General features: G+C 43.9%; 1 protein-coding gene across 1 annotated transcript in view; it reads left to right on the plus strand.

The window, feature by feature from the left end:
* The window catches only part of LOC1276057 (uncharacterized), a 54372-nt gene extending 28504 nt beyond the window's left edge, over nt 1–25868 (plus strand). The window contains exons 3-7 of the mRNA XM_061641546.1: nt 21106–21320; nt 21428–21585; nt 23711–23941; nt 24041–24327; nt 24410–25868. Of these exons, the coding sequence (XP_061497530.1) occupies nt 21106–21320; nt 21428–21585; nt 23711–23941; nt 24041–24327; nt 24410–24747 (1229 nt within the window). The 3' untranslated portion in view covers nt 24748–25868. The remainder of the gene's footprint in view (nt 1–21105; nt 21321–21427; nt 21586–23710; nt 23942–24040; nt 24328–24409) is intronic.
* Nucleotides 25869–27184: the final 1316 nt, after the last annotated feature.

Here is a 27184-nt window from a genome sequence, read left to right on the forward strand (position 1 = left end):
TTGGTGCTGACGTCGGGAAGTGCAAGGGTAAAGCACGCCAGTGCAGCCCTGCCAAAGGCAAACCGAACGGGGCTGCAGCCTCCAACGCACCACTGACATGATGGGCTTAAAATAAAATTCAATTGCTGCACGTTCCGTTAGCTGTAAGAACTTACCAGTCGGGGGAAAAATAACACAAGCGGGCCAGTACAACCGGAAGCTTCCAGACGGTACTGCTACCTTCGAGAGTGCCCTATCGCAGTCACTCTTCCTTCCATCCTCCCACGCAAGAACTAGGTTAGTGTGCAAGGAAATGATGCCTGCCTGCCGACGCAATTGCGGAAATCAATCAAAATCAAGTGCCCTAGCCCCAGAAATGATCGCCCGCCCAGATCGCCCGGAAGATCACTTGCATCCACCCTCAACAGCTTTCAAAATGCGACCATTGCTGCAGGGTAAATTTGCATTGCACGCTTCCTCTCCTAGCTCGTGGTGCGAGGGTGTCGGTTTTTGTGTGGTAAAATGTCGGTCCCGGGACATTTTCTCGCCCGTCGTTGGAGCCCGATCGGACAACAATAAATTTCCATTTAATAAATAATTCAACCCTAACGCTTGCATATGATGAAGCGGACGCTAAACCTCACCTTACTGGGCCATTGCACTCCAAATCGAAGAGATACCGGTTCAGGACACGGCTGTAGCCACACGCAGATCAAAGCTTCGATCAAATCACGATCGATCGCCTTCCCACCGGCTATGCTCCTCACTCCTTCAGTTGACCGCAGTTACAGATGTGATCGAATCGGACAAATCTGCATGGCCCGGATGGCTGCAGACTGTGGTTTTGGTGGACGCGAAACCACAACAGCATTATGCAAGCGTGGCGACGTAATTGCATCGTCGGTTATTTGCGGTGCATGCGCACACACACACACACATACACATTCCGGCGCAAGGACTTCTAGCTTCGGTTATGGAAAGCGGCCAAGTGTGCCGCCGGCATGTGGCTTGTGGCATAGATTAGTTTGCATATAGGCAATTTAAATGATTGCCCGCACTGTCGGTAACATTCCCGGTTTGGTTTTCCGGTTGGAAAACAAGAAAAAAAGGCAACGTAAAGATCATTCCCTGGGTTTTTTTTCACGTTCCTCTGCTAACCCTGCTGGATGAAAGAGCAACGAGCGAACCGATCGAACCTGAATCGAGGCCCACCAGGATCGTCGCTTATTACCGCGAGTCTTTTGAAATTGGAATTTACGCTGTGCAGCTATTCAACATTACAGCCGAATGCAGTTGGGCTTTTGTATATTGAATGGAGGGAAATGCGTGTTGTTCCTGTGCAACGTTCGCAGCCTTTAGGATATTTCCTCGTAAACATTTCATAAAACACACTTTATGTTGCGATGTCGAGGATTCGGTTGCAGCGTTGCGGGGGGAGACATTTTTCCAAAGTTGCAGTGAAGCAATGAGCAAAGCAGCAATTCAATAATATCGCTCTGTAAAATTGTGCACAATAATTTAATGTGACAATAAATTATAGGAGATTCGGTTTCGGTAGTAAATTGCAAAATCAATTAAGGAATACTGGGAACGAGTTACTGCTCGATCTGAAGGAGAAGTTGGAGAATGGAGATGATCACCAATAATAGTGACGTAAATAAAATGATCATAAAGCCGACTTCAGACAATTTAGAACAACAAGAGAGTAGATTTGTAGCTCTTGAAGAGTTCATTGAACGTATTGAAATATAAAAAAATTGTGCAATGTTTAAAAAAATCTATGACTTTTATGAGCTAATTCACAATTAATAAAATGAATTCGTTTTATGTGTTGTTTAGAATCTATTTTTTGTATTGTATTGTTTTGCTCTATTCCATCGGTTTGCATTTTGCTGCAAATAAAACATAATAATAAACGATTGCAGCACGGCATTGAATCCAATAAAATGTTAAATTACTTTTAACTATTTGCACGCAGTCCCAGCAGATTACAGCAGCATCCGCATCATGTCGCTTTTGCTGATGATGAATGTTGCAGGATAATGATAACGATTACCGGAGCGATAATAGCTTGGCTTCAGCGTAATAAGATAGCTTTCCAGCTTCGTGCTTTTGTGAATCGGAATGAAGTGCAAGAAAAGTCAACATACGCTCGTCCCCTCCCTCAATGGACATACCATTTTGCTTCACTACGGTTCGCTAGTGAAAGCATTCCACTGTGAAGAGATTCGCTGCCAGTAAATACAAAACAGCAACAGTTCTAGCTTCACTGCAGCCAGCGTGCATCAGCCTTCCCATCGTACGACACCGTCCGGCCTGTGACCGTGAACTAAATAGATGAATGAGAAAACGATTATTCTTTTCCCCCGCGCAAGGATGCCCGCGGATGGCGCAGAGCGAAAAAAGCACTGAAATGAATTGCGCCATTAGTAGCACTTTAAATTGCATTTACGCAGTTGCAAAACTCGAGATCGTGACATCTGGTAGACGAGCCCGGGAAAGTGAATCCGCGAACGGAGCGAGGTTGCCGTGGCAGGCAACGCTGAGGTAAATTACTTTCGACGCGTCGCATCCAGCCGTGTAACCTTGGCGGGGTCAGACAAAGACCCGGGACAGGCCGGAGCGTTGAACGAGCGCGTCTTGATGATTTTACGTGCGGTCTGTCGTGCGGGGAAACAGGACACGCACTAGCAAATGGTTGCAATCGCCCACCGTCTTCGGTCACTAATGACGTAATTGCGAATTCTCATTGGTTTCACTTAACAATCTCGTCGGTCGCGCTTGTGTCATCGTGCGGTCGTGCAGGGAGTTTGAGAACCACTGTCCACAAAGGCTTCTTGCGGCGCAGTGGACCGTAACAATAATAGAAGCCACTTTTCATTTCGTTGTTCTATTCTGTTGAAGCTCGAGCAGAGTGTGTGTGTGTGTGTGTTGGGGGAAGTATTTTTAAAAATTAATATATTCACTGTCAACAACGTGAGCGTAGGGGGGAAAAGCTTACAAAGCAAAGAATGCGCACAACCCACCAGCGTGTACAGGAAGTTGGATGACATTGAATTATTTCTTTCCGTAAACTGCTGTTATGTTTTAATGAGCACTGCAAAGGCAACGTTTTTCGGTGCTTAGACGATGGTCAGATGGTCTTCCTAGTAATTATTTTTCCCTATTTAGGAACAAGGTGATGTAATGGCATTATTTGGAAGTAACGAAGAGATGAGTTAGAAGACGTAACGTCACGTTTTTAAATTATGACAGACTTATTTTGTAGGAAGGAATAAGGTCATAAAGGACCATGTAGTTCATGTCAAGGTCTTGTTACAAGAATATTGAAAAGAATTTTGAAATTTACTTCAATCTTACAATTAACTGTAATTGATTGGAATTCAAATTTAAATAAACTACCGTGTCTTCATTTTGTTTGCAGTAATTGTTTTCATAATGTGCTCGTCTTTGTTGCAGCACGTTGTACCTCGGCTCTCGAGTAATCTTAAGAAAGATATTGTCTTTCATATCTCCATATCCATGATCATTTTGTTTGCAAACATGCTGGTTAACCAAACATTCTCAACATTCTTTACATGAAAACTACATAAAGCTGCTGTAAAGTTTCTGAATAAAAATAGTAAACTAACTAAATCAAACTTACTTTCGAATCGTCTATGAAAAAAATCGGAGATCTTATAGTTGAAGATAGATCAAACGCTTTAATAAGCTATGCAAACAATTTTTTACGTTCAATAATGATGAACTGTTTTAGGTGTTATTCCAAAAGTAAATAAATTATACCATTCGCGTACATTGTAGTGCTGCTATTTTAACGCTCTATCCCCTGCCACAATGCCCAGCATTGAAGCAAACACAAGGCAGTACTTCACACACTACCATAAGCCACTGGAAAATCGGGTAAAGCAAACAAAAAGCAACATTTTCCCCTCGACATTCGTTCGACCCTTTTAGCAGCATAAATCTAGCACAAATTGATCAGTAACACTCTTCGCAGACTGGCTTTGGCAAACAAAGCGTTACAAAGATATGGAAGAAAAAAAAGAGAAGCTCACACTCGTCACACACATTTGCGCCATTTTCACACTCTCTAGTATGTATGTGTGTGCGTACTCGCTCGTGGACATAACTACATCGTAAATCAAGTTCCGCCGTTTTGCCGTTGTTTTTTGTTTGCAGTTGTCCATCGGCGACAAGCTCCATCTTCTAGCAGGACGGTTCTACTGCACGCGTACTGGGCTGTCCACACCCAAGAAACGAGGACATCTTCCTCCCCATTAAGTCCGCACGTTCTGCGCACAAACATATTGACTCCCTTTTCCATTTGCGATTTCCATCAGCGACAACAAGCTGGTGAGAAGAGGGGGGGGGGGGAGGAGAGGGAAAACGCGCCAAGAAAGCAAACGCAATCGCTATGCGCTTTATCGTCCGTTCTGGCGTTAGGAACAGTTATCCGCGAGGCCAAAACCGGCTCCCTCGCGCGCACGCTCTCTCTCTTGAATAGGAGAAATAGGGCTCATTTTGTTTGGATGGCCAACGGTCAGCCCTACCGTGCCGCTGCGGTTGGGTTTGTGTGTGTGTGTGTCTATTCTACTTGCCCGCTGGCCCCGGCCCGGGTAGTTCTACCTGTTACGCAAGTCGCCGGACGCAAGCAAGTGCGCTCATTACGCGACACGACTGACCTAGTGATGAGTTTGCTTCAAGCAGGGCCGGGTAACAGGCGGGAATGAAAAGGGCTCGTTAGCTGATAGTGAGATGATAAAATTCCATACTGTTAAACCATTCAATGGACTCGACCCGGAACAGGTACAATGAAAAATATCAAGGAATAAAAAAATAAATAGAAAATACGAAAGGCTCGAGTAAATGCTTATATACGTGTGTTTTAATTTTAAATGTTGTGTAAATGACACAAAAACATTGTGCGCAGTCTTATTAGATTCCATAACGATGCGATCTGCAACCCATAACAAAATACAAACTCAATGATGTGTTGAAATCCATTTATTTATCGCTTCAGTGCTTCCCTTTCATTATTTCATTCATTTGGACTTAATGTTTGTGTTGCTTATCCTATCATCGTATTTAGTAAAGGTGCCAAATCTTTTCAAATATATTGATTATCTAAATTAAATTGAACAATTTCATTCAATTAGAAGAGTTATTTATTATTAAAAGCAATACGATCTGCTCGTTCCAACAGAATAATACAGTTTTAGCATTTTTAATTGTTTAAACAACTTCTTTTTTATGCAAAATGAAATGAATTTGTGATGAAGTAATCAATTCATTTCTTCATATCTTCCGTGCACTTATTCAAAGTCCTAGAACAGCAATACTCTTGACTAGACTCAACAATCTCTCTCCGAACAGGAACATGTTCTACGCTCTTAACCGCACGAACGGGCCAGGCAATCATTCTTAAGCTCAAGGGCTCACTTCAAGCCAAGAGTTTGTACATCAACATCAAGCCCTCTCGGATCCTTTCCCCGTCGAAAGCTTTCAGCATCATCGGTAGTAAGCCACTCATACGATCACAAAGCTAATAAAATACTTTCAACACCATTAACTCGCACCCAACGGGACACTTAATCTTTTTACCTTTCCCACCTGCCCGCTCGCGCATGTTTAGAAGCAGTGGAAGATGTAGAGTATCAAGCGTAAACATAAACTACCATTTTGCAGCTGCACTCGTACCATCAAGAACGTTAGCGCACACTCGACCCGGCCCGGATGCTAAGCAAACATCGGTCCGAATGACAAATGAAGAACCATGAAGCAGCCGGCGGGGCTGGACAAGCGCGTACATGTGGCCGCTTGTGAAATAAAATGAAATAGATTAGCAGCATCCATCTATCGACCCCGTGGCATGTATATGCAGATAGTCGGCACAGAACTACAAACTGTTCTGATTCTTCCATGGCTTTTTTCCTTAGTTTGCTGTTTCTCTCGCTCTTTCTCTCTCTGCCCCATGGTCAGAAACGGACAGCCGATTGGTTCGATCGAAATAAATAGAGAGGTAAAACGTTACTTGTTTAATGAAGTTGTTAGTACCACCCAGGGGCCAGAAGGTTACCCCCCCCCCCCCCCCCCTCTTTTCGGAACGGTAAACGTTAAACGGAATACGAGAGCAATTGAACGTTCAGCCTGTTCCGCAACATCTTCTGAGCACGCATTGCGAAAGTGATGCGTTTGTTGGGTCCGTTAAGCAAATAAAATGTGATGATGGGCCACAGGGCCCGGCCAGTACTAAATGGAGTAAGGTTATAATTTTAAAATTATTTGCTGTGGCTTCTAATCCCTGTTTTTGTCCGGCACTATCCCGGTTTGCTTCTGTAAATGAGATTCTGAGCATTCTTTACTCCACATATTTCGCACCTGGATTAGCAGTAATTACAGGCCGGTGGGCTGGCAAATGAACGGAAAGCGACCGTTTTCGTTTTGAAATAAAAGTAAACTAATGAGCCCGGTGAACTTATTATCGCCGCCGTCTGGGTCAACCGCTGTGGCAACGGTTCTGCAATTTAAACGGCAATGCCCACAAACGACAACCTGTCGCGAAATCGTACCACCGGTTAAGCCATTATCTCATACTTTACGGCCACTAGTGGCCACAAGCATTCGCACTGCGATTATCGCGTCGCACAAAACGGTCGCCGGCTTAATCTACAGTTCCCCGGTACGCTGAATCTCGCCGCGTGTCGATCGATTCCGATTCTACGCCGTAGATTGGAGTTTGATGTTGCTTTTTATTATTGGCATGTCTGACAAGAACACACACACACACATCGTTTGGAGTCTAATGCAAAAAAATAACATTCACGCGTGTACATTTCCGCCTCTGTTTACTGGTGCTGGCCGGGAGATCCGTCTCGGGGGAAGCACGCCGCACGGTCCAACCGGCTTGCCAAGTAACAGGTTGCACAGCAAACGCGTCACGCGTAATAAAGTGGACGTAATTAAGCGACGATTTCGATGGGCACCGGTGTCTTGCGATACATTCGATAGAGGAAATAGTTAGCGTTTGTCCTTTTTTTTAATTCACCAGTGAGACGATTTTTTATTGACGCTAATCCTAAACCTCTCTCTCTGCTTCAAACAACGCGGTTTTATTCCTCTTGCCACACTGCCAGCAAAATGCCAACTCGTTTTAAATAAGGGCACAAGCGACAACTTGAAGCAAAACCCGACCGGTAGGAAAGCAAAAGAATGCACTAGAACCTTGTAGCTCGTTAAAATGGTCGAAAGATCGCAAAAAACGGCCATCACACAACGAAAGACTTCAACGCTCGTGGCAGTGGCGCGTGTGGCGTTTTCGTAAGCGACGAACCCCCAAGCGGGATGGCGCCTACCGTTTAACATTCTAGCGCGCGGCACAGACACGGTCGCGACTGACCTTTATTTTGCCGCTTGACTTTGGCGAGAACTTGGGCAGAATTGTACCGATAGAATAACACGCTTCCTACCTTTACCCTATAACGGTGCCATAAGCGAGGTGGGTTTGGGCGAGCGACAGCAAAATAGCGATGGACACTGAGAGGTTCTCGGGGGGCAAACTGTTGTCACGATTTTTGCTTTCCCTTTCGTTTATTTAATCTCCGGTCGTGGGGAATCCACGGTGTCACAGTTGTTAGCCCGGGCAGGCTAAAGGGTTCTCGCTACCGTTGGTTGTTGGGAAAATGGAAAAGCTCAACAACGCAATGAAGAATTCTTACGTCGGATGTAGTACAATTTATAGAAGAAACTACTATAATTGCTGAATATAAGTTCTAAATGATGAAATGTTTTTTATTTCTGTTTCAAATATATATAAAAACCTCTTAAAATACCAACTTGATTAATTTTTAGCTGCACAAAATTTGCCTTCGCTAAAAGCTAAAAGAAAGAAAATCGCCCACCGTTCATCGTAATGTATAGAAGCCCTCCATCATCGCATAAATCCACCCGTCAACAGTTCGATCTACCGCACTTGCCGCCGCTCATAACCGATTGCAACGGCTAATTTGCGCACTTATTGTTAGCGGCAATGATGGTACAAAATTTCCACAAATTTGCCGCGTAATTCACGTTGACCGGTGTGGATTAATCTTAGCCTTGATGGGATGAAAAGACCGCCACAATGCAGGACAAAGCAATCAAAGGGACGCATGTACGTACGATCAGTACTCCTCCTCTCTGCCTTCCTTTTGGAGTTACTGGCAGAGCCAGTGCACTCACTAGACTACCGCAAGCTCTCCCATTCAGTGCGGTTGCTGTACGGCTAGTGGCCGATTTCTGCCAACACCAATCGATGGTTTATGTCTTAACGCTATTATTCCTTCCTGCCCAGCCCGTCATCGGAGGTGATCGTCGTCACCGTCGTCGTCGTCGCCGTCTCGGGTAATTAATTCCGATACAGCACACTGCATACCGCGGCGCACATCGAGCACGCGATTCGCAATCATCCTAAGGAAGGAAACGGAAAATTAAACGCTACTCACCGCACCGCAATCGATGTTTCGCGGTCGTCGTGGTGCGTGCTTGAGCTATATTCTCTTTTTTTCACACGCTTTTGCCACACGATTATGAAGCGATGGAAGGGTATGAAAGGGTTTAGAAAGAGATTAATCAATGGTGTTAATCGGGCCAGCGATCATCATTATTGCAGTGTAGATTTAGTACTGCTCCGTTTTATTTAGTTTTTTTATTCTAATTGAGTTGATTTATTTCACACTCAGGATCGAAGAATGGATTTATCGGTTCGTTATTATTATGCTGCATTCACTACACGTTTAATTGTCCGCTTAGAATAACTATAGGATCGTGCTTCTTCTCCTGCCAGGCAATGAATATTGCTTCGATGCGCTTTTCTGTACCGCGCATCGTGATGGTTTAATAAATTATATCTTGTGTCACAGATTTACGAACGAGCTTGAAACGTGCTGCAAATGCTCAAACCGAATGCCACAAGAACAATGGTCCGCAGAGCTGATCCCCACTGCAAATGATAACCTCCCCCGGATGGAAACAATGGAGCCCGCTCGGTCACGAAGACCAAAGTGCATACCATGCACCATCGATTGCATAAAATATCTTATTCCAGTCAGTCTCTAAGCGCTACTATCAATAATCGTCCATTCGAAAGGAAATTGATTGATTATTCTGTGCTGGAATGGGATAGGCTTCTCTTGCTCTCCCTTCCTTTACACCCCTTACCCGTCAGTCTGATGTGAATTTTAGATGCTTTTCTTTTGTTTTTCAATTCTCAAATGTAGAATTTTTGCTGGTCGTTGCATCGGATTGAAAAACACAAAGGCACAACTCGTGACGAAGATCGTTTAACAGAACTGTGATCTTTCATTGACTATCGAAAGGTATCTAGAAAGGAATGGTTGGATGTTGGATTATAATTTGAATTGAAATCGATCGTTCACAATCGTATTGTACAAAACTTTGTATAATTCCAATAATTTATCGCAGAAATCTTTTACAAAATAAGTGTAAACAGAATGATGAGTTTGACTTAAAACAAATTGTGCATGTGAGCATTATTATGTAAAAAAAAACTCGTTGCAAAACATTGGATTGTACGACAGGATTCTACTGTGATGCATTTTAACTAAAGAAAAGTGAATTTAAATCCAAGATTTCAACACGACCGCTGCCTAATCATTGAAATTGTGAAAACACTCGCCTCATAACACTAAACAAGAGTTATTTATAATTCACTCGCCAAACCACTAATCATCTGCCAATGATACCTGCTACCCAGTGGAGGTAACCATCTGCTGCCGTTCTTTCTATTCCGAAATTCTAGCGCTCTGCTCTATACCTCCAATGCAATGATCCTGCGAATGATCGTTGCGAGCAAAATTCATCGTAACGATTCAATCGCAGCGAATTGAAGCACATAATGATGGGTCTCATTTCGGCCGATGGCCGACCAGAGATCACTGTACCATGATTTTGCAGTTATTACACCTGGACTGGGAATTCTTTACACACTGGAACGTGACGTACCGCTGTCTGCAAGTTAAAGGGCTTACGTCTGTCTGGTTCTGGAGGTTGCAGCTTGCCTCCTCCCGTCTGCACCACCGGTGAGAAAACAATCACGTAACATCGAACATGGAAAGCAAGGAGCAATAACCTTTGCCACTGTGCAGCTAATCGTTGCCGCGTTGTCTGTGTGCAAGAAATATCAAACGAACGAAAGAACAAACAGCCTAAACGGTAACAAGCGGCAGCAACCGATGCACACACACGCAATGCAACGCCGAGAATGTGCAGGGGAGTGTACAGTTGCTTAAAATTGCCACTGCAATTGATGGAGAGAAAACGGGGTGGATCACTTATTTTACAAAACAAAAGTGTGTGTTTTTTCCTGTGAGAAACAAGGGAAGACGATTACCTTTTTTGTTGAATTTTCTTGTTTTAACGCATAATTATTCTTGAGCAGTAAGGCAGAGAAACAAATCATAGCTTGGTGTTTTTTTAATTGCTTTCTGTAAGTCATCTTGATGAACGCCTTTCAATGCAATAAAATGTAATCCCTACTTCTTCTAATCTTACAACTTTCATTCCATTTTTAAAGGCCCGATCGATGCCTATGATCCGTCAAATGATTCATAATCCAATCATACTTAAAGAAATGAATTCTCCCTTTTGCCATTACAGAGACCCCACAGCATGCTTTCATCGCGGAAAAGCAATAACATTTTATTCGCTTAAATTATAGTTTAAATTTCAGACCGAACCCACCGCTAATCATGGTGCTTGGTGACAGTAAAATATCACCTGTGTCATAACACCCCAACCGGGCGCACCATGGGTGGTAAATCGAACTGTTCATTTCCACCAGCCCGCTGCCAAATGCGGCCCAAAGCACCCGTGCAAGCATTGCGTTCGCGAACGGACGTAAGAACCGTTAAAACGACACACGGAAACACTTCTCGCTCGCTCGAATCATGTTGTTCAATTTGTTCTGAACATCTTTCGCACCTTTCCCCCCCCCCCCCCCGCGCCCCTGCTTGGGATTGCGAAGCCGAACTTGGGTCGTGCCATTTGCAAACAAATCGCACCATCCCTCCGTTTCGTCGATCGTCCCCGATGGATTCTTTTTTTGTTCGAAAACAATTCCCCCATAACCGTTAAGGTGAAGAATCTCGCATCATCATCAACATCATCATGAACGTCACCTCGTGTAGCCGGTTGAAATCGTCCAACGAACGTGGCTAGGGATCGGGAAAAGGGTGTGTGCACAGGTCGGCTCTCACAGCTTACCCTCTAGACCCAACCTTATTGGCTGCGTTCTAATGCAAAGCAGCAACGCGCGGACGGAACAGAATCGTTGTCGCGTTTGGTGCCCGTACAGATTGGATTGGCCCGGAAACGGGCGGGCGGGAGACCTCACGATCGATGTGCACGAAGCTAATCACTTTCGACTTGAACGGTTTTATGGGCGATTGTTGTATGGTTTGGAGCGTTTGGGTGTTCCGTTGCCAGTTTTTGCGACTGGTGGTGCTTTATGTCGGCGACCGGCAGTTGCTTTGTGTACTGGCGATGCACATAACTCGGCGGCTCCCGGATACGTTTGCGACGGCTACGATCGATTGCAGAATCGATGAATATTAATGGCCGAACTGATGTATGGAGTTGTAATGGTCCATAAACTGCGACTGTGTTGTAAGAGTGCTTTTAAGAGATTGGATGGTGATGAAGGCACGTTAAATTTTTGTATTTCATTTTCAAATTAGTTTGACGGAAATTGATTTATTTGAGACACAACAATATCGATCGAAAACCAAGTGTAACGTGGTCTTACTCGAAAACTGTGATGATAAACAGTTTGAAAACCCACATGAATTAAAAAATGACGTTTTTTTTGTTATTTGACGGTTTTTTGACGGTTTATTCATTACTTAAGGCTACGATAAATGTACGAGCACATAATTCTTCAATTCCCATCTGCCTTACGTTCCGACAAACTCCAATAATCGTTGATAACGGGCATTTCCCTTCTGTTCCGTTCTGTGCGCACATGGTTCTCGTTCGAACTGAGACAATTACCAACCACGCTGCAGATCAAAACAGAAATATTTTCATAATCGCTCCCACACACACATTCCCACTCTGTATAGGCAAAATTCTACCGACGTCATTCACGAAGAATTTAATTCAACGTATTTCCAACCATCCCCCCCAATCACGTTCTAAGCTTGTTTTGAAGCATAACCATTGGCAGAGAAAGTTCAACGTTTTCCCCTTGCTGGCATCACACGTCGTACAGACAACAAAATCGCACAAACAGCTAAATAAATTCTTAAGCAAAACAAGCAAGCTGAAGGCACAAGAATGAAATAGTTCCATCTCCCACTCTCAAAGAACGAACTGCTGTCTTTGGACCGCCGGCTTAAGCCGATCTCTGCTGCCTGGGAAAATTCTCAGCAATTTCCATAGCGAGCATAAAACGGGCCTCGGAAAGAAGCTTGACCAACTTGGCATAAAAAACCTCCAAGCTCTGCAACGGCAACCAATGAAAACAAAACCATTAACAACCGTTTCTTCACTCTCTCTCTTCTTTAGTTTTACGATTATGGCATGCGTGTGTGTGTGAAAGTGTAGAAGGGATTTTTTTTAAATTTGTAAGCTCTTTGTTTGACCCCTCCGCTATCAGTTTGCGGAAGAGCAGAAGATCGCATAAACCGTATCTTGTTGGAGATGAAGTGGAAATCTTTTTCATTTTATTCACCCTTCTTTCAGCGCTGTAAAGAGTAAACAAAAGATGACCTTCTCGTCCTTCCCAAAAGGAAACACCGGTACCCTCTAGGGGAGCATTTTATTCAATCCGTACAAGGCGAAGGCGAATGCGAGGGAACACACACTACGACGACAAATAAAAACGGAAACTATATGCCGCTCGCAACAAATGAGATGTTTTTTCCGCACCTCAAACCATAATGCAAGATGCTTACCGTGACCACGGGCGTCGTACGGGCGAGAGCACAATGCCAATGTTTTTTGACGCTGGCTGGATTGTCGGAAAAATCAACCATCTTCTCCACTATCCTCATGGTTTGGTCAATGACCAGCACCCATTTTGTCTCACCAGCATCACAAAAGGGATTCGCACATAAAGCTTCGATGCTGGCATTACACCCACTCTGTTGCTCCACAGTCCGCAATACGGTTCGCCAGCAGCCAATTTTATTTCGCTCGATACGCAGCTGTTCGCAGGTTTGCAGGTGATCTGAAGCAACATTTTACTTCCTTCCCTGTTTGCATATTGGATGCTTGCGCATTGAAAGTGATGGAGGGAAAACAGTAATCGGAAAAGGAGAAAAAAAAACTGCTCCACACCACCTTAGAATATGTGGCTGGGTGGATGATAAAGGCAAGCTAACCAATATCCGCATCCGATTGGATTGATTAGAGCACAGACAAAGACGCGATGCCGTTGCGTACCATTATTCGCGCTCCGATGAGGGTAATTTTCAATTACAGACAAGCTAATAAAACCTCACCTAGCTGTAGAGGGAATTACTCTGCTCAGCTGTACTGATTTTCTTTTCCCCTTCGAAGAGCCTTTCATTTGCCAATGATATCTGGCTGGTATGTGTGTGTGCTAATACTTTCAGACAAATCTCGAATAAAAAATCGGCGTTGAATTGCCTCACAAAATAGGCAAAGCGTGTGTGCAAAAATCCAATGATCGACGAAGCTTGGGACGGTGTAAGCCGCGAGGAAATTGGCGTGTGAGGTCATTGTAAGGAAATTTGGTTGTTTATGTCTGAGTTTTATTTTTTGCCCCTGGTTCTGAAAAGCGTTACCACCTTTGAACCGAACAAAGCCGATCGTTAAATGGGCGCGAGGTCCAATCTGTGAGTTCTGCAATTGATCAGTGCAGATGTGTTTAAAAAAAGCAAACAACAGATTATCGTTGCTAACAACATCAGAAATTCAGTGTAAACAGGCAGCCGCAGGAATGGTCATTATATTATCTGCAATTAATATTCTAATCATGCGCATTATAAATACTTCCAACGCGATCAAAATCACTTCGTCATGTCCGATCGGGAGCGCAACGCAGAGAAGGTAATTAGTTTTGCATGGGTTGGATCACCGCACGCCAGGCTGGAGGCGCTACAACAGACACAGTGCCATAGTAGACAGGGTGCCATACCCGGTACGCATTGCATAAATTACACGCAATCTGCGTCCGCGGGCTAAAGTGTGAGAAGATGCGTTAACGTGGATCTAGTGCGTTCATCTTATCGTGCGCTTCATGTGTGTGTGAAACGAGTTGATTGATAAAGTTAGAGCCTCCCTTCGAAGCGTTCTGTTTTGCCGAAGGTCTGCACGTTTCTGCCATCGCATAACACAGCACAGCACCAACTCGCACCAGCTTATCGTTGGCCGATGGTACAGAGTCGGTTATGATGCACACAGCCCCTTGGCTCATTACTAGTCATGAGCCGATGCGTACCGTAATGACCGGTGTTAATGGTGTGTCGATGCCAGAGCACACCTTCAACGCCCATTATTTCTGCTGGGGCGCCCCATCAGGGGTTAATTTTGCATAATCATGGGATGGGAAAGAAAAGAAGATGCATACTGTTAAAAAGAAACTGATTGCTCTTATCCAAAGGCGAGAGACAGGTAGTGTAGATTGGTTCAATTTTTGGTCGGCACTCACAGCTTTAAGCAGTGCAATTAATTATGGAAATTTTGCAACATTAATATGGATGCTTCTTCTATAGGAAGATTCCATCAATCACAAATCCAGTAAAGCACACTTCAAGTGAGATAGGCTATAAAATCAGCATTGGACTCAAAACCACGGACTGGAATTTTCCCATGTATACCTCAATCCCATAGCGTGCCCGAAACGAAGCTAACCCGATCGCGTCGAGGTCAGTGGCGCACGCTCGTTGGCCAGGTATGACCTTTTTTTATTCTCCTTTTGCTGATCGACTAATCGACACGGCGCACACCTCGCGTGCCCGCATGACCGCAGTAGGTTATGCGTTAAAGGTGAAATTGTTAACCGTTGCACGAGATCGATCGATTCGGCACATTCACATAAGCACCAGGTTTCTTTTGATCGGTTAGCATCGTAAGCACTTGATTACTGGTGTGCATTTACATCAAAATAAACCTATTTGAAAGAAACTGTATCAAAAAACTTCAGCAGCAAGCGACGAACCTTGAGTTCTTTTAAATCTTTAGTATTTGTTTTTTTTATTTTTTTTTAATCAAGTTTAAACATGTTTACAAAAATTAAATGTACTCAAAACTATCAAAACTTGTGTCTTGTATAGAAACTTTTTTTTCTCAATTTTATACAAAGATTTTCCCAATCACGGTTAACAACTCATCGAGCACGGTCGTACAAAGGGTATAGCCAATACGCAGCAGCTTTTCGATCATATCGATGACCACACCACTCGCGACCGCCCTCATAGCTTACACCCCTCGAAATGCGCTAATCACCTTATCCCAGTTTCGCTTTTTGGGTTTCATTTTCCACGGCGCCAAATCAACACATATAGGCCACACGGTTGGTCCAGCAGCAGCAGCAGCCGCACCAGCAGCTCGATCGACCTGGTTAGCTTTGTAAATTATCTCCGATTAACGTGAACGTTGTTCCGATTGCGTTGACGGAGACGAGTCACCTGAGCGCAGACATCGCAGCAATGCCATGTTAATTCCCTTCCTGCTGACGCGCACGGTAATGCAGTTAGCACTAATCGCGAATAAACGGCAGGAAATGGCCACTTCCGGGCAGTTTTTATTTTGTACCAATGCATCCCAAAATTTCACTTCCGAAGAATCACCTCATCTACTCTCTTTTGGAGGGTTAGATCTTGCCGAAGTAACAGACAAAGACAAAGGTAACGTCTTTTAGTATTTCAGTGACCTCAAACATAAGCACAGGGTAATGTGTACCTGCAGATTAGAAATGTTCACGATCGAACTAGACACTAGACCACCCATTATCGGACACTGAAATTGCTAAAACAAAGGTGCTGCGCAACCTTTCGTCTCAGAAAGTAGTCCACGGTCGGAAACGGCACATTACCATCGCTGACTCGCACCTCGATTGATCGGCTAATCTTGGTCTGGTTTTGAATTGATCCATCTGCGTGGAGTAGTAGAAACCGACGAGTGTTTGTGCCGCAATTTCCCTATCACCACCGCAGAGGTCACACTCGATCGAATGCGGGGAAGAAAATGTATTGCAACTGTAGCAAACCATCGAACAAAGCGAAACCCCATGGAAAGAAAACTCATTAGTCAGCAAAGCGCTGGGACGGCGTAAGTTCATCCGATTAACGATTTGATTAACGAGATTACAAATTCTCTCCACAAATGTGTGAGTGTGTATGTAGGAATAGGAGAAATGGAAACCCTAAACAGAAAGGGAACAGCGGACCAGCGGACCAGCGGGACGGAAAAGCTGCCAATGCGGGTGGTGATTTCCGATGATGAATCGCAACGGGAAATTAACTATTGTATCAGTTTGAAAGTGTTTTATTCTTTTTTTTTTGAGTGCCATAGTTACTATTAATAAATCCCACATCCAAAGTTCACTTTCCCATGAGGTTGCATACCGCCAGCTGTGCTTACGAAAGGGAAGAACAATTGATTTTTATGTGATTAGACTGCAGATGATGTTAAGAACACTCTTGGAACAAAAGATTCTCATTAATTGCTGTTAGATACTTTCATCTTCAACTTTTTTTTTCGTACATTTTTTACATTTAAAGACGGAGTAAATTGTTTTTAAATTAAATTTATCATAATACTTTTTGTCAATATATCTATAATAAAAACGTTTTCATTAATCATAGTTAAATAAGAAGTTATTTGAAAAATAATAAAAATTGCTTTTGCCCCACTCAAAGGCAAAATTTAAACTTCTTTAAAACAAATTGAAGTAAACGATTCCTTACGATAACTAAACGACGACTTATGGCAAAAAAAAATCGTCGATTATTAAACCCCTTTTAATCCCAGTAAGAATTTAATAAAGCTACTGTTTAGAATAAATTATGAAATAAATTAAATTAAGTGAAAGGAGATATGTTTCCTGCTTTTAATGGTTTGTATAATGAATTAATAAATCAAACATGAATCGTTATTTTAAAATCTCTCCAAGCGACTGAAAAAAGTGATGAAATCAAATGCCACACTAAAAAAGCAATCTAACAAACACAAATAAAACCAATCAAGCGCTACAAAACATACGCAAGCATGCAATTACTTTCATTAAAGCTCCTTGTCAGCAACAAATCCACCCTAAAGTGCGCACATAATTACACTCCCCCTTTAATACCACATTATTAATTTCTCACATTAATCTGGCAGTACCGCCAAAGCAAGCAGAAGGGGCCGCCCCTTGCCCTGCTGATGCCGGTAGAAATGTTTTGATCTTTATCTAAACGCCCCAACCCTTTCTTTGATCACCATGATTGGTACGTGTGTCCAGTTGGAAGTGGTCCACCAGCAGCAGGAATGAGGCAGCAGCATCAGAAACATTCAACTGCCGCTTTGCATACCTCCCGTCGAGCTACACACGTTCCAGCCCCGATCGAATGGAATCAGAACTGAAGAATGAAAACAAATTAATTTCAATCCTAAATCCGTGTAAGGATCGTTCCCCGCCGGATGGATGGGGTTTTCTGGAAAATTAGTTGGATCTAATTGCCGCCTTTCCCTTTTTTCTCATACACACACGTTACAGACACGATACCACCGACGCACCGGGCCCGATTGGACGGTTGTAACCTAAATTCCCAGTTCTTTTTTTGGGTTGTGAAGAAATGATTTTTTTTAATTAAACCAAATCGTATCAGTGAGATTGATCACTCGAGAAAAGAAGGGCACAACGACAATGTAATCTAAAGGTACAAAACACCAGAAGCATTGCCCCCGTTTCCCGTCGAAGAAGCATATCACCGCGTACTTCTTTCGCAGCCAGAACAAAATCTCACTTTTCACTAAGCACCTGTACTGGGCCGTTCGTTACTGTCTGTCTGTTTTTGAACACGGCTAGTAGGTCCGGCACATCCGATCGGTAACCGGTCCGGTAGGCTAACCAATTATCTACCTCAGTTGCAGATCGAATTTTCGAAAGGGCCGTTCCCAAAAAAAAAAACCGTCTGCCGTTTTTGTTCTGCTTTCACTGGCAAAACAATACCGACACCGGCAAGTGCACTTGCCCGACAACCTCAAGATTGATCTAATTTTGTTTTGCTCCCGCGAGCAATTACCGATCGATCGATCGATCGGTTGGTGGGATGGGAGACTGTGGACTAGAAAATAAAATTAAGAGAAAAGCGTTCGATTTTTCCCGCGCTCGTGTGCGGGTGCCCTGGTTGCGTAAGTTGAGTTGGTGGTGGTCGTGGATCGAGGATGGCTTCGATGCGTGAGTCCGAGGTGCAGCAGTCGCTCGGTTGGCCGGTGTAATCACCGTAGCCTGTAGATTCTGGGGCGTCTGGAGCATAGCGCACGCATCGTATGGCTCCATTTCTGGGACGGCAATGATTGAAGCGTACCGGATTACCGTTTATAGCGAAGCGGGATCAATTTTCCCATCTGGGGCATGTAATTGTTGTCCATGGCGTATTTCTCTGGAAGTAGCAAAGAGGGTGGAAAAGAGCGGTCCATTTTTGGGACATTGCCGGACAGGTTGCACCGAGAAGGGAATGCAGTTGCAGATCATCTGCAGTTGTGCATCGGGTCTGATATCTGATATCGATGGCTTTGAGAAACATCAGACTTTGAGGCAAATCATGATGTCTTTGAAGATATATTATATCATGATATTTGATGTACGATGTGTAGCCTCTGGTTTAAAAGGGTCTAATCAAACAATTTGTTTCAATAAATTTGAGAGTTTTTGGTTTGAACAAAAAGATCACGCATTTAAATACTTAACTCTCCTACCTAATCAATTGCCTCAGGTAGTCTGTCAAGATGATAACTAATCAGCACACTAATGAAGCACAATATTTAATTACCAAGTACCTCAGCTAACGGTAGCTAAAGACCATCGCACTAATGTGTTGCATTTCTTCACCAATTCTTCCCTCAATGGGCAACCCAACACATTCTGAAAAGAAATTGTTATTTTGTGTCCATTTCGGTCCTTTCACTCAGCAGCAGCAAACAACAGCAAATTGTTTCTGGTAAGGTAATGATCGTACCCATCACATATCAGAACATCAAAAGCGCTTGCCCTCATTCCGCGCGCAATGATCGATCGATGCGGTGGCCCCGAAGAAGAATGTTTGACGTGTCGTGGAAGGCACGCTGCGCGATGACCGATCGATTGTTGATAAGCAACTTTCCTGAAAAGGCCACGGACATGTTCTCCCCGTCAACCCCTTTCGGCATGAATGCAAAATCGAAACAAACCATGAACGACAACAACGAAAATAAAAATGCAATCTCTCGAACGAATCTGACCTTATGTGTTGAAAAACCAAATTAAAAAAAAGGTGAATGGGGTTTCAAAAATCAATAACACACGCTGAAGTTGAGCATATTATATTTGACTACTTTAGTTTGACTTAATTCATGTTTAGCTGAATAAAAATCATTTTTCACAATGCACCTCTCTATAGAAGGATTTGAAATAGCTGCACCGCTGATCTTCAAAATTCATCAATCATTTCGGGATCGTTATTGATCTCTATTAGAGCCTATTCATGGTTTCACCATGTCGGCATATCTTAGATCTTGGCATTATATCGATTTCAAACTCCCACACCGTGAATTGTAACTCATACAAAGTATCAAGACATTGGGCATTCAAAGCTCTACATACTCCAAACCAACATGCCGATTTCCATTTCCCGCGATAAATGTAGATCACACAGCTTTGCACAGCATGACACACAGCCCTGCAGTAAGGAAGCACACTGTACATTGTGTTCCATACTATTTCGATTCTTACATCCCTCAAATCGATGCGTTTCGTGCGCCACAAAGGAAGCATAAATCTTGTTGCTGGTACACATCTGAATCGTACAGTTTAGAGCTTACAAACGGGAGACGTCCGACTACCCGTGCATGGGCATCTCCGTCCTCTAATCACGCAAGCTTCACGGCAATAATAGGCGCCCTGGAACGACTTCCCATTAGCACCTAAACGGCGATAAATACGACCAGCTGCTTGTTGCTCTTTGGCGCAGCATCGAACAGATTCTAGGTTGTCTAACTGCACCGCGGCTGGATGATGATGATGCTGTGGCGTCCGGTGGTGAAAGCATAGAACATAGAAAATCAAAGCGACGTTGTCATAATTATAAATCTCAACCAACTCTCTCAACACCGTCTACTGTTTACCAAACAACGTTTGTCCGTTTGCCCACTCTCTCGCTCTGTATCAATCGGTCGCTTCCTTTGCTACGTTTGTGCAGGAGAATGCAATTGACGCTAATAACGGGTGACATGACGACTCGCTAACTAATAAATAGACGAGCGGTAAATTATCCCCAGCCGTACGTTCGAGCGGCATTGTAGTTGTGAGATTCAAGCTACCCGTGCCAGTGAGTCGATAAAAGGAAAAGCAAATAGAATTATTAAACAATCCAGTCTATTGGAAGGAATGTTAACGAAACAGTCATTCTGAGTGTGAGTTAAAATATTATCTTCTCATACATTCTTATCATATATTGTTCTGGAATGTATCGGAATTTATAGCAAACCCAAGAAACGAGCTAGAGCCAATTACTGTCCCTCCACATCACCCCTCCCAAAACCGGTCCGGGAGCATAGAATCGTGACACAGAAGAATACACCCAATGCACGTGTTTCAACCCCAAACCCCACTGTCCCCGGTAATTGGCCAAACGATCAATATCAGCAGTAGCTGTTTAGATTGATTGGCTGACTAGTTGATAAAATGATGATGTTCATGCGTGGCGCTCGTCCCATCGCTGCAGTCCACTGGGTCTCGCCTAGCCCTGGGGGATCATGGGAAGAAAATGCCTTCCCCCTAGCTTCCGTTAGAGTGCACCTGTTCGCTTGCCTGCCACCACCTCCTCGACCAACGAGTGTACAATTTACCCAACCCAAAATAACATTTGTTTTAATGGCCTGTACCTGTGTATGTTTTCCATCTTCCTTCCGCCCCAGCCACCCACAAGGTAACGTGCGCCGACGAGACGATGCGGGTCGACGTTGCACTGCCGTCGGAAAACTTCTCCAGCGAGGCCGTCTATCTGGACGGTATGAAGGGCTATCCAGATCCGAAGTGTAAGCCCACCATACGGGAGAATCTGGCCGTGTTTGAGCTTTCGCTCACCAACATCTACGATTGCGGTGTGACACGGGTGATCAATCAAATTACGGTACGTACCCGGCGTGTGTGTGTTCCCGTCATTGAGCGCAATGGAAGGGTGGGTGTTTTGCAGATGCTAATCAACACGACAACTTTTGCTTAATTTTTCCTCTACAGGGGAAGAAAGTTTTCTATCATCGGATCATCGTCGAGACCGGGCCGGACACTGGCAAGGAGATCGTGAGCGTAAAGTGCATCACCACCGGGCCGAGCTACAATGTGACGCACGGTATCGTGAAGCGGGATGTGCTGCCCGCCGGCTTCCAGGAACCAGAGTAAGTGTTTAAGCTGTTTTTAATGTATTTTTTACACCGTTCTACTATACTATACGTTCAACGTAAGAAGCCATCCATAAATAACGTTAGGATAAAAAAATGGAGTTAGTTTAAAAAAGATTAAAGCAGCTATCGAATCATTCATGAGGTACGTGATGCAATATTATACGCAACCCGTTGGACTCCTTCCTCTCGCTAGGGTAACGACATATAACGATGGAAGAATCTCCCTCTACTTCTCTTCCCTTGTCACCACTTCTTTGGCCATCTGTTGGTGTCATGTTGTAATTAGGATTGTAATAAAGTATGCATATAATTTTGCTAGGTCTTCAAAATGACCAAGATCCCTTTCGTTGCCCAGTTGCTGAATTCTCCAAAAAATCTACGTACGAAACATGTTTAAAAGTCTGAGAGTCAGTCAGATAATTGACGTTCCTAGAGAGCAGTAGAATCAACAAGTGTTCCAAAACGGCACGATACAATTATAGAAATGCATAACAGCTTGAACTTGACCTTTATTTTTTTCGAAACATCCATTCAGAGATAGACTATATTATAATTTAATGTTTAGAGTCTACTCATATGCCAAGGGTTTCATTGAACAAATTAGTAAAAATATTTAAGTCACCACATGTCCATGATAAAATTCCAATGCATATTTATTGCACTAATTGGGTCCTTCTAACCAAATTTTTTCTCAAAAAATCTGAATCTAGGGACCACTGCTTTGGGACAAGAAAACCTATGCTTAACGACAGCAAGCGCATTTATTTAATTTTTTGTGCACTAGTTAATTTGGCCCGGTTACAGGGTTATGCAAGATAATTTCAAGAAATTTTATAACTATTTATAACTATAACTAACTAAGCAAAGGATTTTTTCAAAAGACAACGCCAATTCCTGGTGACTTATAAGGAACACATTATGAGAAACTTTATGATCCCATACTGATCCAGCAACTGGTCCCGAACGCATGTATATCCTGGAATTTTACAGATCTCTTACAGAAGAAAGAACTTACTCTAATCCCATCTCCATTGAGCTTGACTCTATACCGATCCTGAAACAGATCCCAAAACCGTATTGGCCCTGGAATTGATCGTCAACCCATACCAGAACTTATACTGAACCCATACCGGTTCTGGAACTGATCATTACCCCATACAAATGCTGTAACATGTACCTATTGTACTGTAACTGATCCCAAACACATACTGGTCATTGAATTGATTAAGATTCCATATCGATTCTGAAACAGATCCTGACCCCATTTTAGGCCTTGATACTGATCCCTTTTTAATTCGGGTCCAAAAATAGTGCCTACATCTGTCTCAGTCATGGAACTATCCAGTCAAAAGGTTTCCCTTTTTTGCATTGGCACCGCAGTAGTATCGTCAATTTGGACACTTAATAACATGCCCGTCCTGGTTTCAATCCTCGTAAGGACCGCCACCTTAAGCAAGTATTGATCACTGTGTAGTACTTAAACTGCCGGATCACTGTGTAGTACTTAAAATAGTCTCGAAAGCCTGTATAAGCCGGCTTAACCCACCTATATTCTGACATTGAGGCTTACTGAACAGTTTCTTGGATCACTTTCTGGAAAGATTTCCTTACACGTCATAGATGACATTCTTTAGCAATGTTTATGCTAAAAAATAGGCACGTGTATAGAAACATCTCAAATCTTATTTCATTATCCAGGAACACTATCCCAGTTCTGTTTTAATAATGTTATGACCTTAATTTATAATAGATTTAAGCAATCGAAAGGCCGTATTTAGGTTTGAGCGACTAGTCTATATTGAATATTTTCGTATCGTCTCTTAAGAGCGACTGATGTTGCTGTCATTTTTTTATAGAGTTGTTGGACCTCGTGGGTCTTTTGCCTCATTTAAGAGAGATAGACTTTATATCTTAGATGAGACAATGTAAGACAAAGAGTCATAATTCAACAATTATTCACCAGCTCAAAATAGTGATTAAAGACAAAATTGTTCTTTAATCACTGTTTGTGTGAAACCTATACCTAACCAAAAGATCGCCAAGAACATGCCGTGCTTTCATTTACATACATTTACTAACCCTTGCAATTTCCCTCTCTATCTCTCCTTCTTCACTACAGAGATCTCGAAATAACGACCTCGATCACGGAGAATGCCCCCGAACCGTCACTCGGTATTGCGATCCGCCAGGGCGACAAGCTGGTATCGGGCGACCTTAACGTTAGCCCCGGGGCTCACCTGCAGATGGAAATTTTCCTCGACAACCGTTCGGCACCAATTTACGGGCTCGGCGTCAACTACATGCTCGTCACCGACACCAAATACCAGGAGGAAACGATCATTTTCAACGGGTAAGCTGGGCCTTAACGCGCCTTTGACACTATACCGCCGACAGCCGAAGGTCATGCCAGTACTTTACCCGCCTAACCTTTTTCCACACTGTTCTGCAGCTGCTCAGTTGATCCGTATCTGTTCGAAAACTTCAACACGGTCGACGGTGACCTGCTGGCAGCCAAGTTCCGCGCGTTCAAGTTCCCCGAGTCGACCTACGTCCAGTTCCGCGGCACCGTCAACGTGTGCGTCGATCGGTGCAAGGGTGTAATCTGCAGCAACGGTCAGACGGCGTTCGGACGGCGGAAGCGCGAGATCAGTGCTGCACCGGCCGACCCGAACAAGGTGTACGAAGTCACCATGACTACCTTCATCAAGGTGAACTACGACGAGAATGCAGATCAGAGTAAGTTGTGGTGCAGCGTTTGGCGTTATTCCAGTACCTTATTTTAGCTCTCTTTCTCTCTCGCTCTCTCTTATTGCAACAGATACTGTGTCGGAGATTGATCAGAAAATTCGCCAGCTGAAGCTCACCAACCAGAAGCTTGCCCGCAACAGCCGTGCCGGCAACGTGTTCGAGAGCATCCACAATGTGCCGGCCCGGACGGCGGATGTGGAGCAGCCGGAAGCCACCACCCTGCCGGCGGACAACGAGAGCGCCAAGGTCGAGGAGACGATCGTGTTCCGCGAGGTGATCACCCGGCAGGAGGAGCAGGAGGACGCATCGTTCGAGAGCGCCAGCGGTAGCTCCCGGCGGACGGCCTGGCAACTGGGCGCCCTGCTTGCCGCACTCTGCACGATCGCACTCGAGATCGTTCGCCATTGAAAGTCACGATTTCTCACGCGGTGAGCATGATCTCTCTCGCACACCGGAACCAAACAAGGCAAAAAAAGAAGAAAAGCAAAACAAATACGGACTGCCGTGCTCGGCGGGCTGAAGTGGAGGAATCGGCGCGAACGACGCTATGTCACACTTCCATTTTGGCCATCGCCGACCGTGGACGGTCCTATGCATTATGGAGAAACTGGAGACAACACTGAACGCACGGTGCTGTCTCACCGTACGGGGTGGGAATTATTAATTAGAACGTGAGGGTACAACAAGCTGTAAATATTCGATTCCTGTGTAGGCAGTGGCACCGTCGGTGAGAGAGCACACGAGAGCAAACACTGGGGTTCATTCATGTTTTTAGCAGCGGGTTTTCTTTTTGTAATTTTACGCGACAGTTTACACTAATAGCACAAAATTGAACGCTGAACAAATTAGACACTAATTAACGCTTGACGAGATACTAATAGAAACGCGTGTGCATTGGGAGAATATTTCAGCGTGCGAAACGAAAAGGAAAATTCATTTTACTTGGGCAGTTTAAGAACACGCGGAACGAAAGCAATAGGATTAAAACATACTAAAGTTGCTGGATGTGTGTGCGAAAAAAAATCAAACACACAACACGATCGTGCTTTGGGATATAAGCAAGAACGCGTCTGTACGATGCTGATCGGTACGAACTTGTCGGTAAAAGGTTGCGCTCACGCGTACACGCGCAGCTCTAGCCGCAGTAAGATAAGATAATGCTAGTCTAATTACTGTTTAATTGAGCGGACAAGAACTGACAGGGAAAACGGAAAGCGCCCAATAGGACAGAGGCGCCCAGCGAGCCGATGCGACGATATGCAGGCAATCGAGGCCACTAAAGCCTTCCGTCGCGCGCTTACACTAACAGGGGGAGAGACAAAGAAATTACTGATCGTAAACTCCTTCAATGGGACCACGAATCACCGAATCCGCAAATGTGAGGAATAAAATAAAGCATCATTAATAGCATTAACGACCGATAAATAATGTAAAAGGGTGGCCCCATCGGTGGCCGTCGCGCTAACGCCAGCAATAATTGTGAAAATTGTGCGAAAATCTAGGAAAATAAAGCTAACCGTAAAACTAAACTCGTGCTTGTTTATTTTATTTTATTTTTTATTAATGTCTATTGTTCGGCCCTATTGAGTTACAGAAATAGAACTTACTAACTTAAGCGTACAATAATTCGGAAGTAAGTAAAGGACGGAACGTAAGGTGCGACAAGGAGCATAAAAATGTACACGGGACAGTAGGTAGGGAGCATCTATCGTATGAAACAACAGGCTAAAGAAGTCCTATACGAAAGAAAAGCCTAAGCTACCGAGAGGTGGTGCTCCAGCTTAGCTAGGCCTAATAGAGAGCATCTATGGTCATACGAAGGAAGGGGAATAGAGTGATGACCCAGTGATCTACGAAATGCAATCCTTGTAAATCATTTCCAAATCCTCTCAATCCTTTGGACCATAGATACTTGAACAGGAGACCAGATAATACAGGTATATTCCAATACGTAACGGACCCAGCAATAAAAAAGGGACTTAGGACAGAATGGATTGCGAATTTCAGTGGATATTATGATTATTATTATTTATTTTCATATTGTCAGCCGCCCAGAGTTTCACAGTAATATATCTTACAAACTAAGGAAGAAGGAAATGTCAAGGATGGGGGATTGATGATATAGATAAGGACTCGAAAAGCGGAGAGCGAAAACTGGACAAGGGCACGTGGTAGTCAAACATATCATGAACTTGATTAAAGTAGGCGCAAGCTCTCAAAAACGGATCTTTCTGACCAAAAGCAGAACGGCGGGAGGGGATGAAATTGGGAGATCTGTCGCGGAGACGACGAGAAGGAACGTGAAGAGGAATAGAGCTGAGGAGCGAGGCAGCATCGATTTTAGAGTTAAGTAGGCTGGCGATCATACTTCATCGTCATTTGATTTCCATCAAGCCCAGCGGATACGACAGCGAAGAGAATATGAGGGCATAGGTGCATTATATCCGTGCTGAAATCTACGTATTGCGATACGCGTAAATTTCCTCTGCACTCTTTCTCTCTAGTCTCTGCATAGCGGCGCCTCCAGCCGGGTTCCACACAACACTAGCGAATTCCAACATAGTACAGTGCCTTCAGACATAGCGGATCTTTCAGCTCAGAGGCCAGACAAGCAATGAGTCCCAGCACTTTGTTCGCTTTATCAACGACATGGTTGATCTGGTCGTTGAATGTGAGGGTGTCATCGAGCCAACCACCAAGGTCCTTAATTGAAGACTCTCTTATTATATGAGTTGGACCAAACAAGCAGTCCCATGTATTTTTTTCTGATAGGACGACCAAAAGAGACAACACAACATTTAGGAGGACAAAGCACTAACCCATTAGACGAGCATCAAGTCGAAAA

Source organism: Anopheles gambiae, chromosome 2 (assembly GCF_943734735.2).
Source record: "Anopheles gambiae chromosome 2, idAnoGambNW_F1_1, whole genome shotgun sequence".
Lineage (NCBI taxonomy): Eukaryota > Metazoa > Arthropoda > Insecta > Diptera > Culicidae > Anopheles > Anopheles gambiae.